General features: G+C 36.6%; 1 protein-coding gene across 1 annotated transcript in view; it reads right to left on the bottom strand.

Annotated features, from left to right (window-relative positions):
* The window catches only part of NKAIN3 (sodium/potassium transporting ATPase interacting 3), a 451,267-nt gene that overhangs the window by 367,788 nt on the left and 70,342 nt on the right, over positions 1 to 13,137 (bottom strand). The window contains exons 2-3 of the mRNA XM_036744080.1: positions 6,077 to 6,094; positions 4,674 to 4,811 (exon numbers count right to left, since the gene is read on the bottom strand). Coding sequence (XP_036599975.1) covers positions 4,674 to 4,811; positions 6,077 to 6,094 — 156 coding nt within the window. The remainder of the gene's footprint in view (positions 1 to 4,673; positions 4,812 to 6,076; positions 6,095 to 13,137) is intronic.

Genomic DNA, 13,137 nt, shown 5'->3' with positions numbered 1-13,137 from the left:
GTTCTGATTTGGCAATTTGTGAATGTGACTATTATTTTAAAAGCTGATGAATTGCAGACCCTTTTCAAACTTAACTCACTGATGACTCATTGTTTTTAAATCCCATAATTATTTATTTTGAATATGCTAATTTATGCACATGTTATGTACATATTCAAGGCCTAAAAAAATACTCCTTACCCTTTATTATGAGCAATAGCTTATCCAAATTCAAATATTCAGATCATCCTTTGCTAGTGATTATTCACACAAATTCAAACTTATTACTATGGGAACATCCTGCAGCAGTTTTTTGTTTGTTTGCCTGTTTGCTTTTTCGGCGCAGAGGCTCATTCGGCTTGGTAGAGGAATGATTCCTGGATTGCGAATCAAAATTTTGAGTTCTGCTCTGTCCTTTACTATTTGCATGACCAAATGATTCTAGGCCTCTATTTACTAATCTGTAAATGAGGTGATTGGACTGAATGACCTTTTGAGTTCCCTTTCAACTTGATCTATGATCCTAAGTACTCTAGATTTATTTATTATAACTATAAAGTATATAATATTTAAACTACAATATATGTATATATAATATTTACTTTAGTCAGTAAGTGGTAGGGGTGTAACTTAGTGAATATACTTAAATTTGAAGAACTATATGATGAAAACAGAAGTAATTATATGAACAATAAGCTTAGCTTATATACATGTAACTCTGTAGAGGATTTCCTCACAAAGGACCATGTGGGATGTATTTTTATATTTATATGTACTTTTTATTCTCAGAACAGTTAATAGCCTTGCCAGTTATCACACAGCTCACAAATAACTACCAGTTTCTAGGCCATTGTTCCTTTCCAGATTCCAACAGCTTTTTCATGGGCGAATTTTCACCTGTCCTCTCTCACCTTACTTGGTCATTTTTGCTTATACTGGTCAGAAGTGCCATGGCAATAGGAAGGAGGCTTTATATAAATAATGAAGAATTCAGTCCAAGAAAACAGCAAATTTAAATACCATTTAGGTAGAAACAACATGGTAGGTACTATTTAGGTAGTATTTAATATGGTAAATACTATTTAAGTAGAAACAATCTTATCTTCTTATGTCTTACTCTTAATACTGAAAACTAATGCTGCCTTTTCCATTTTATTATCTCTTGTCAAACTAGCAGTTCCATATTTATTTTTCTTTCAAGTGATAATTAAAAAAATAACATCCATACAGATATATACTTGACATTTATAATTTTTCTTTTCTAAGCAGCCATTAGTAAATTTGATAGATAAATACTGGCCTTGTAAGTTATGAGGAAATTATGTAGCGTTATGCCACTACATTTAAAAATTTCTATGGTCCGTAATGAAGTCAAGGATCTACAAGAGGGTTGGAGGCAGTGGGCAGAACTCCTTTAAGAGATCTTTCCTCACACAAAAAGAAAACTGAATTATTTGGTCCTAAATAATCATTCATCATCTCATAAATTCAATTGGCTATTGTTTAAGAGTTAAATCTCTTGGTTAGCCCAATATGAGAATAAGACATAAACTGGCATCAGTGATTCTGATCTACAAATATATCACCTTCAATGGATAATAAATAGATTCTAGAATCTAGATCAGGGGTAAGGAACCTGTGGCCTCAAGGGTACAGGTGGCCCTCTAGGTCCTCAAGTGTGGCCCTTTGAGTGAATACAAACTTCACAGAACAAATCCTTTTATTAAGGGTATTTGTTCTGTGAAGTTTGGATTTAGTGCACTTGAGGACCTAGAGTACCACATGTGGCCTCAAGGCTGCAGATTCCCCATCCCTAGTTTAGATCAGGGCTGTCAGAAATATGGTCCCTGGGCCACATGCCTCCCACAGTGTGATTTTATGCAGCCCGCTTGTGGGTTTTAATTTTCACAGCGAAAAAATAAAATAACAATTTTCATGGAATGCATATTAGATTTTTTAATTCCATCACTAATAAATAATCTTGCTATTAATTTTCTTTGGCATTTTTAAGCAGTATTATGGACAAAACATATAGCATGGAATTTTTAATCTATCTGTAGGACGCATTCTGTCTGTATGATGCAGACTAATCAATATGCACCTACCTTTATACTGTTGTGCTGTCACTTTGTTGTTTTGTGTTTGCTTTCGTGCCTTCTCCTGTAGTATTGATGATGTGCATTCCCCCACATTCTGTTAGTGTACTGTATTTTTTATTCTGGGTGAGGCCCTCGAATAATTATTTTATTTTAATGTGGTCTGAAGATAACCTAAGGTTGCACAGCCCTGGTCTTGATCAAGGGTTCTTAACCTGGAATCTACAGACCTCCCAAAGGTCCATGGATAGATTTCAATGACTGTAATTTGAAAATATTACATCTTTATTTCATTAACATCTAACTTAAATTTAAGCATTTCTTTTTATTATGAATATACTTAACAACATTATTCTGAGAAGAGGTACATAGGCTTAACCACACTCCCAAAGGGGTCAAAGAAAGAAAAAAAAAGGTTCAGAATTCGTACTCTAGAGGGTGCCTTGATTATTCAGCAGACAGTTGTCACAGGTCCCCACTTCCACTTACTTTCGTCTCAGTGACATAATTTAAAATTCCAAAAACTGTGATAGCAGTATTTTACCTTTATTCACAGGTCATCAATTTAGACCCTAAAGGGGTCTGTCGTATGGATGAGGAAACTGAGTCTCAGAAATGTTATGATTTGCCAGAGTTACACAATATTTAGTGGCAGAGGTCTTTTGAACTTGTTTTCCCTGATTACAAATCCAGACTTCTTCCAGTCTTTTTCAAAAAAATGAAATGAGAATCAGAAATTTTACAGATCAGATTGACAGAGTGTGCAGTGACTGCGTAATCACACGGGGTATTATATTTTATTCTACTGGGTCTTTTTTAATGCATACTGTTACCATGCTAGTATGTTGTAATTTAAATATGATCTGTTATTTCTCACAACCACCTCACAAGGGTGGTTCACAATATTGTCCCCAATTTTAAATGGGTAAGATGAGGCACATAAAGGACCATTCTCTAGAGAATGAAGTTGAAAATAGTCCCATTGCATTTATTTAAATCAATAAAAATCAAGCATGTGTCCTTCAAATTGAGAAAGCATAGTATAATCTTAGAGAATAGGTTTAAATTCAAAATGATCTTGAAAACATGAAAAAAATTGTTAAGTAAAAAACAGGATGAAGTTCATTGGCGGCTTAATAACAATGACTAGCATTTACATTGTGCTTTATGCTTGCTAAGTACTTTATATATCACACATACACATACATATATTATTATCTCATTTGGTCCTCAGAACAATCAGTTGGGGTATTATCATCTCCATTTTACAGAAACTGAAGATTAAAAAGGTTAAGTGACTTGCCCAGGATGATACCTAGTAAGTATCTGAGGCAAGATTTGAATTCAGGTCTTTTTGACTCCAAGACTCTATCCACTCCACCACATGGCTAACTGTGTGAAGCAACCAGTAAGGTACACATTTGTGATTTCTGTACTAATTTTTTTTTACATTTTTTTTTTTTGCAGGGGGGAAGGCAGGGCAATTGGGGTCAAGTGACTTGCCCAAGGTCTCACAGCTAGTAAGTGTGTCAAGTGTCTGAGGCCGCATTTGAACTCAGGTCCTCCTGACTATAGGGCCAGTGCTCTACTCACTGACCCACCGAGCTTCCCCTGTACCAATTTTTTAAAGGAAATGTAAGAGAAATTTTGAGGTAACTGAAGAAAAGAAGGGAGTCAAAAGGTCCCAATTGTAGGGAGGAACATCTTAGGATCATACTATCTACAGCTAGAAGAGATCTCAGAGGCCATAGAGTACAACCCCCACTTTACAGATAAAGAAACTGAGGCCCAGGGTGTGTGTGAAATGATTTACCTAAGGCCACACAGGAAATAATATGGGTACTTTTTAAGATTATTATAATTTTTCATTTATTTTATAACTGATATGATATTCATTTTCCCCATGACAATATGAATATCATAGTTAGCTGACTATAGTCAGATTCTGTGACAAAAATGTCTTGCTAGACCATGTATTAAGTTAGGCTTCATGTCAAGCTATATTCGCCATGTATGTATTAATGTAATTAACATATAATATCTTATCACGAAACATGGAAAATGTTAGTTCTTTTCTCCCAGATTCCAGTTTTATAAGGGAGTCACCTGTAGAGCCAAGAAAACATTAAAAGGAATTATTGAAATAATTCATTCAGAGGATTTGACACCAAGGATTTAACTTCATATCCTCTTTTATTCCCTTCGGCAAGGCATATATGCTCGCTAGGCCTTCATTCCCTCACATGGAAAGTGAGGCTAAGTAGCTGATGATATGAAGTGTTTTTTTTTTTAACTCAGAAAGTAGGATCTTATCATTTCTCTGAAGCAGTTTAAGAGGAGAAATTAAATCTTAATTGAAAAGTTTATATACTGGACCCTGTGATTCATAAGTATAGGGTACTCCTAATATGCAGATAAGGACCAAGTCTGTAAGGTGGTCTTAGAGAGTTGCTTGAGGCACTGAAAAATAAATGACTTGGTTGGGATCACAGTTGGTATCAGAGTCTGGTTTTCTTGTCTCAGTGGCCAGCTCTCTATCCAACACATAGCCCTACCTCTCTGTGCAAATTAAGTACATGATAAAAGTGAGAGACTTACCACCACTATGTATCGAGGTCTAAACTGAATGGTTCCAAACAAGCCCAAGATGACAACTATTATGTGTAGAAAATTTCCAAGAATTGGTGCCCACTGGAAGCCAAGGAAGTCAAAGATCTGCCTCTCTAATGCTGAGAGCTGGAACAAAACAAATGCCAGACATTAGCATACGATGTAAATTTCAGCCAGACTATATAACACTTACTTTATTTTTCGCAACTTCGTAGTTTTGAATGAAAATAAATTTTACTGCGTCAAAGTCCTGGACAAAGTCTCTTTCACCATCCGAAGATGCCTTCTTCCCTCCCCACAAGAAATTGATGGGATAGTGAAAACAACCAAAGACTTGGAGGAAGTCAAAGAGCCCTCCTGGCCCCTCTGGAAAGCCCATTTGCTTGAGAACATAGCACTCTCTCCCAAGTTCAGTCCAACTGCCAAGGTGTTGAAAACATTTCTTCATCATCTCTTTGGTGTCTGAACCCCTTAAAAGCCAAGATTTTGCATTCTCTTCCAGGAGTGGAGATATCAGGAAGTAAAGGCATTTCCCCTCAAAATGCAGGTCAAAAGGAAGAGGAGAGGTCTCATTAGTAAAACTCACTGTTTCTGGCTTCCAACCTACATTCCTTTAAATATTATTGCTCAGAGTTATATAGTTGGTTTTCAAGATATTGGGCAATGCAAAATTCAAATAAAGAAGATAACTGGAAATATCTTCCTGACCACCTATTAAATGGTTGAAAAACTGAAGAGAAATATTGTTTGAATCTAAGTTCTATTATAAGAATCAAATAGTTTTATCAATGCAAGTCTAATGTGGCAAAACCAAACCACTTAAAATAAAATGAGTGGCTTAGTTTCAATGCATTAGACCTGAACTGATAGAAACATTGTAATTTTGAAAGGAACTGCTCCTTGACCTCTGTGATCTCATCGGCAAATACATACAAAGTTAATGCTTTTAGGGCAGCTAAGTGGAAGAGTGCACAGAGCTGAGCACCTTAGAATTGACACTTTCACACTGTGGTGCTGGAGCAAACTTGAGGATCCCTTGGACAGCAAGAAGATCAAATCAGTCAATACTTAAAGAAATTAATGCAGGCTATTCACTGGAAGGTCAAATACTGATGCTAAGGCTTAAATATTTTGGACACATAGTGAGAAGATGGGACTCATTGGAAAAGGCTCTGATGTTGGGAAAAATTGAAGGCAAAAGGAGAAGAGGACTGCAGAGGATGAGATGGATAGAGAGTGTCATGGAAACAATAAATATGAACTTAGTCTTTGAGAGATAGTGGAAGATAGAAGAGCCTGGCGTGCTGTGGTCCATGGGGTCATGAAGAGTCATGACTGAATGACTGAACAAGAAAAGTGCTTTTCAATGCTGTTGCTAAAGGTGCCATAACTAAAAAGTGAATCGAGTTCTAGCCCTGGAGTTAGAAAGAACTGAGTTCAAATCCAACCTCAGACACTGACTAGCTATGTGACCCTGGACAAGTCATTTTCCCTCCCTCTCTGTTTCCTCAACTGTAAAATAGGGGATAATAATAACACTTTCAGCAGCAGCATTGATATAACAATCCTTGTTGTAAGGATAAAATGAGATATTGGTAAAGCGATTTGGAAACTTAAAGTGCCACATAAATGCTGTTATTATTAGTTATCATTATCATCACCATTAAATGAAAAAGGCAGCAGAGCCCTTATATTAAGTATATATTTTCAAGTGTTGAGCTTTATCTTTTATGTTCTTATAAAATTACATTCTTATGCATAAATTATATAGTAGATAGAACTGGCCTTGAAATCAGAAATAGCTAGATCCAAGCCCCACCTTACACATGCTGGCCGAGTGACCCTGGGTAAGGCACTTAACATCTCTTCCCTGACATTCACTGGAAGACATTATTCACTGGGAGTGCTTTTGTTATGAAATCACAAGACTGGTGACTAACCCTGTCTTCATTCAGAGATCAAGTGACAGATCAGGTCACTCTGTCAAAAATCCCCACAATGACTCCTATTTTGGATCTAAACTTCCTGTCCTGGCATTCAAGGCACATCGGAAGTTGGTAGTATAGGAACTCTCCAGCATCATCTCACACATTCTGCATAAAATACTCCATTCTCTAGTCATACTATATGACTTTGTGGTCTCTCCCCTCAGAGTCATCACACGCTTTTCCTATATCCATGCTCGAGCCATAGAATATCATACCAATTTTGTTTTGTTTTGTTTTCTGTTAAGATCTAATTTAAATACCCCCTCTTCCAGGAATCCTTTTGCACTCTCCATAGTCCAAAATGTATTTTCCTTTTGTCATACTTTCCATATTACTTATCTGCTTGAAACCATGCATTTTTACTAGCTGTCTCCCATTCCTACATGGACTATTTGTGCCTGACTCCTACCTGACCTGTGGTAGAGCCTTCCGAGCTCATATTGGTCTGAACAGCAAAAGTGGGACACACTGTACCTTGACTCCAACATAGTAATGGCATTTTGGCATCACAATGGCCACCTTCATTTCTCAAATTCTCTCCTGCCTCACTTTCACCTCCTGACTTCCCTGATTTCTTTCAAGTCTCAGCTAAAATCCCACTGTCTGTAAAAAGCTTTTCCTAGTCCTCCTTATGTTAATACTTTCCCTCTGAGATTATCTCTAATTTATCATATGAATATACAGATATTGGCATGTGAGTGTGACTCATCTATCTCCATGTATATATACATATATGTATATGTCCATACACACGTGTATACACACGTATATATACATGTATATATGCATTTATGTGTGTATGCATGCATTCATGTATACATACATATACACTCCATAAGCAAAGCAGAATTTCAGTAGCACAAAAGAAATGAGATGTGCAAATCTAGAGAAATCTCCACCCCAAATGTTCAAAGATTTGTACCCAGCCTGTGGTAGAACCTTCCAAGCTCTTATTGGATGATCAGCCATGGTTGAATACACTGTACCTTGATGACAACATCACTATGTCCTCGGTCCTCTTTGAGTACAAAGGACAAACAACAAAAGGCAACAACAGCATACTCCTAGTCCCTCAGGCTGTCAACCTAGGAATCATCCTGAATCTCTCACTATCTTTCACACCCCCATATCCAAGCAGTTGCCAAGGTCTTTCAGTACCACTTTTGCAACATCTTTCAAATATTTCCCCTTTCATCCTTTGACATTGCCACTACTCCAGTGCAGAAACTTATCATCTAACACCTGGATTATTGCAATAGTTTCCTTATGCATGTGCCTGCCTCAAGTCTCTCCCTATGCCAATCCATCCTCCATTCAACCACTAAAGTCATTTTCCTAAAACATAGGTCTAACCACATTTCCCTCTGCCCCTACTCAACAAATTCCAGTGGCTTCCTATTGCCTCTAGCAGCAAATACAAAATCCTCTGTTTGGCATTCAGAGCTCTTCATAACCACCTTTCCAGCCTTCTCACACCTGATTCTCCAACACTTAATATTTGATCCAGCGATGCTGGTCTCCTGGCAGTTCCATGAATAAGACACTTTGTCTCTCAGCTCTGGGCATTCTCTGGTTGTCCCCCATACTTGGAATGCTCCCCCTCCTCTACTCTGCCTACTGACCTCTCTGGCTTCCTTTAAGTCCCAACTAAAATCTCCCTTCTATATGAAGCCTTCCCCAACACCTCTTAATTCCTTCTGTTAATTATTTCCAATTTATCTTATAAATAGCTTGATTTGCATATATGTATTTGCATGTTGTCTCTCATTAGATTGTAAGCCTCTTGAGAGCAAGAACTGTCTTTTGCCTCTTTTTGTATCCCCAGAGTTAAGCATAATGCTTGGCACACAGTAGGTGCTTAATGTTTATTGGTTGATTAATGATCATGAGAAAGAATTATTTAAAACATGATTCTTGTTTTATTCATCTTATTCAATGAAGTTTAATGGCTAGAAACAGTCCCAGGGCAAGTTTCTTCATACTATTACTTCTTTATGTTCCATACTCTGTCGACTCTCACAGAGGTTGATAAAATGACTTCTAGAGTTGAATCAAAGTATTAGGGCATAAATTTATACTCTGTAGGCTCACTGAAATTATCCTTGGTAAAACTCTAGCAGCAGACAGGACAAGAGGGTTGATTTGTACTTCATCTCATTCCCACATGATTTTGATCTCTCCAGCCAAGGTTCTATAATATCAAAGCTTTTCATACCATATAGCTTAGAGATGATGAGTTATTATGACAGAGACATCTATTCAAAACATTGTTCTTAAGTTTTTTATGAAAATTGTTATAGCCAGATGCTTGTGGGCAATAGATTCTATTATAATAATGCTCCAATTCCAATAGATTTTATTGGTTGACTTCTCCAGAATATTTTGAAGTCTTTATTTGTAGTGTGGGGATTTGCCATCTGTCAGTTCACAAAAGATAGCAAGCTTATAAAACATATAATTCCAGTTACCAAGTCATGAAGAATTAAATTGTTAGGCATTCAGTAGATGCTATACTTTAACAGTCTGCAATGTTTAGGTGCATGATCTCCATTATTTCTTTGCATTATTTACACTAATGGCTGAAGCCAGGCTTCTTAAGGATATCTCTTTTGTAATTTCTAATACTATGATGTTTTTGTAGTTTCTGGTCCTGAAGTGCCATCATAAACTGCTCCATTGCCACAAATCAGTTTGCTCGACTCAGTCATTTGTTCGGTGTTTCTTTGTCTACTGAGTCCATCCAGATGTCACCCATTTCAGGCCTTTCGATTCCACTTCTGAATCTTAGTCGTTTCATAGGCACCATCTGGAGGGAAGTCACTTTTGGCTACATTAAATAAATCCAGTGCCATGCCATGTACCTCTTAACAGACTTTACTGTTGCTTAGGAAAGTGATGTCTGCTTATTAACAAAGTATTTCTATAGGTTTCAGATCTGTTTATGTGTCCTAAGAATGTCTTATCAACCTTCTTCCTCATTTTTAGCATTGAAATGTTCATCTTTCTGGACCTGCCTCAGCATAGTGGACCCAGTGTTCTGTTAATATTGTACATGTTTTCTAAGAGTACTTTACAGATCCATTAAGGTTGATTTTGCAATTTTGAAAGTGTACATTCAGCCTGGTATTGTGTTGATGTTAATTACTTAAAATGTATTTTTCCCATTCAGCTTTGATTTTTGAAGGCCAGTAAGTCCCTAAACATATTCAGGAACAGCCTACTCCAGATATCTTTATGCTTGCCCAGAGGAAAGTAAGGTATTTGTAGTTATCACTTTCATCTAATTGGTTGAAAGTGACCTCTGAAGTCAAGCTCAAAGCTTTTAGTCTTTAACGTTCCTTAATATACGTTAGTAATTTCACATTTATGTAGTCCAAAAAAATTCTGATATCATTAGAGAAACATGTCATAAGATGAAGAAGTAGTTTGATTTGTTTTTTGGTATAGCCATATACAGGTCGATGTCATCTCTGTGCATCATATTATTAATATGATATTTTGGTTAGATTCTTAATTTGGAAGCCATGCTTAGCAGAAATAAATGGCAATGCATTCAAGCTTAGGCAGAACTGAAATGGGATTAAGTGGCCTCCCTTAAACAATGCTAAATTTTATGGGAATGGTTTTTGATATTGTGATGAGGCAGCCAGGTGATGCAGTGGATACAGCAATGAACTTGGCATCAGGAAGACCTGAGTTAAATTCCAGCCTCAGACATGCACCAGCTGTGTGACCTTGGGCAAGTCATTCGACCTCAGTTTCCTTGACTGTAAAATGGGGATGATGATAGCTCCTCAGGAACAAATGAGATAATATTTGTAAAGTGCTTGCCGTAGTGCCTGTCGCAAAGTAGATGTCACATAAATGCCAGCTATTATTATTGAAAAGTTTTCCATGTGGAAATCTAATATTCTTACCATACTTGATTTTATTTTATGTATTTGCAGTATGTAAATAGTAAGTCTAATAATAGCTAGCATTTCCATAGTGCCTTAAGGTCTGCAAATTATTTTATTTCTACGTATTATCACTATTGATAGCCACGAGAATGGAATTGACTGAAAAGAGTGGCAATAATAAAAAAGGTACTACAGATGTCACCATGCTTTTCAGAAGCTTATTGAAAAAAAATGACTGAATTGATAATAAGTTGCCCTTATTTTTTAGGAACATTTTTTTTATTCCTCATACTGTGAATATTTTATATAAAATGCATAAATACGTAATTTGACTATATTTGGAAGAGCTTTTGAGGTGCTCCTTCTTTGATAATAGATACATGATGCCTTCTATTTAAAAAGGTGGAATGAGTCTCTTGGCTGGAGGGAAGATGGTAAAGTAATTCATGCAACGCTAAGAGCCATTTTAGCCAACAATTATGGCTCTCATTTGGACCTGCTGCTTTCCAGTTTTGCAGGGTAACTAGAGTTTCAGTAACCTCCTTTGACATACTTGCTTTGTCATTCATTACATTTTTTGCGTGCAATATTTCTGTCTCTCATCTGATCCCATTTGTATTTTTGTTGTGTTCAACTTCCTGTAAAAAGGAAGAAAACCCAAAATTTTATATGTCCTCTTTCAGGGGTTCTAGCTTGCCCTGTATTTCTTTATAAGCTTTCTTAGTAGCTGGGTGGCGCAGTAGATAGACTTCTGTAGCTGAAATCAGGAAGATTTCAGTTTAAATCTGGTCTCAGACATTTGTGACTCTGGGAAAGTCATTTAACTTCTGCTTGACTCAGTTTTCTCATTTGTAAAACAAGAATTATAAAAGCATATAATTCCCAAGGTTCTTGTGAGGATAAAATAATATTTTTAAAGTGCCCGGTAAACCTTAAAGTACAGTATAAATGTTTGTTGTAATTATTATTATAATTCCATAGTAAAATTTCTGATTAATTTTAAATTGTTTCTTTGTGCTGCTTTGTTTCCTTGGATGACCTTAACCTTTATATTTTGCATTTGGTTTCCAATTAAAAGAATCTATATTTTCTGGTATACTTTTATTCTCCTGAAAACTTTCTGGAATGTGTGTGGGTTTGGGTATGGGTGGGTCTTTAACTGGGCAATATGGTATTCAGGTTTTCTACTGCATGCATAGCTTGGATACCAATATTACCTCCCTGTGCCTTTCCACAGAACTTCAATAGCTCCATCAATTTGCTCCCCTGAGAGTGGAGGTTGACACCTACTCTTGACAGCTCACCTTTCTTATGATAGCAGCACCATACTGCTATGTACATATCCGGAAACATTTTTAGACTTTCTGTCAAATACTATGGAGAAATGTGGTCCTTCTAATAGCTATAGCAAAAACCAGCTTTCCTAAATTAACATTTTGTTATCATTGGTCTGCTAGTTGGTTTCTTGCCATCGCTTTTAACAAGGGCATTTCAGAATTTCAACATGCATATCCATCTCCTTTTCAAAATTATTTGAGACTTTTGTCATGTGTTTCATAGAATATGTATTAGGTAAAAGTCTTCAAAGACATCAGGATGTTCTGCTTTTTCCCATTAAAATTTTAATGACTTTAATTTCATCTTTTGTCTAATTTAGGTTAAGGGGTGAGGTTTTCCCCTCTTTTTGTTATATGATTTCCTTGTCCTGATATGTTATTGAAAGATTAAGCATGAGAGTTGCACTAAAAAAAACACTCTGAAGTCCCTGACCATAACTGGTCAGATCTCTTTACAAATCGGTTATGATATGGGATTGGTAAAATGAAACTATTCACAGCTTTAGTCCATTTTGTGTGTACTTGTGGTATGTGCATTTCCAAAAGGTGGGGGAATTGGCATTTCTGATTTTTTTCTGTTGTACCCTATTTTCCTATGGAATCAGAAGAGGAAAACAAAGGAAAACAAATTATTCCATGCTGGTGCCCATGACAAGCTGACCATCATACCAATTTTGAGTAAGATTAGCCTATTCCACCCTGTCTTTTTAATAGATTCATGGGAACAATCTCACTATACTACGTTCCAGGCACTATGCTAAGCATTGGATTACCCCTCATTACAAGGTTTCTTCCAGCTGTGGTAGGTAAAGGTCTCAGGGCCCACAAAATCCATCCTGTAGATCACTCTGACTGGCCTTTGTTTGCTTTGCCGTTGCCACACATACCCCTATGACATGGACGATGGGTTTGAGTTTGAGGGGAATTACTACTATTACTGTTAACTATTACTTTACTGTTTCTGTTACTGTTCCTATTATTATCTTTCTTCTCTTTCTCAGAAGCAGCAACAGCATCATTTATTTGTGCACTAAGCTTTTATAATCTTCTCTATTTACCTTAATAAACAAACAATTTCCCGGTAAGGAGTATTCTCCACGTTGGTACCCATCTTAATGCTGGCAATCTACAAGGTAACCTGTTAGCTATAATTTGAAAGAAGCGTCCAGTCTGAGGCATTTCAATTTCCTTAGACACACTGCCATTTACTCCAGCACTGAACCTTCAT

This window comes from Trichosurus vulpecula, chromosome 1 (assembly GCF_011100635.1).
Source record: "Trichosurus vulpecula isolate mTriVul1 chromosome 1, mTriVul1.pri, whole genome shotgun sequence".
Taxonomy (NCBI): Eukaryota; Metazoa; Chordata; class Mammalia; order Diprotodontia; family Phalangeridae; genus Trichosurus; species Trichosurus vulpecula.
The sequence above is the reverse complement of the archived record's forward strand: the minus strand, read 5'-3'. Positions and strand labels throughout refer to the sequence as shown.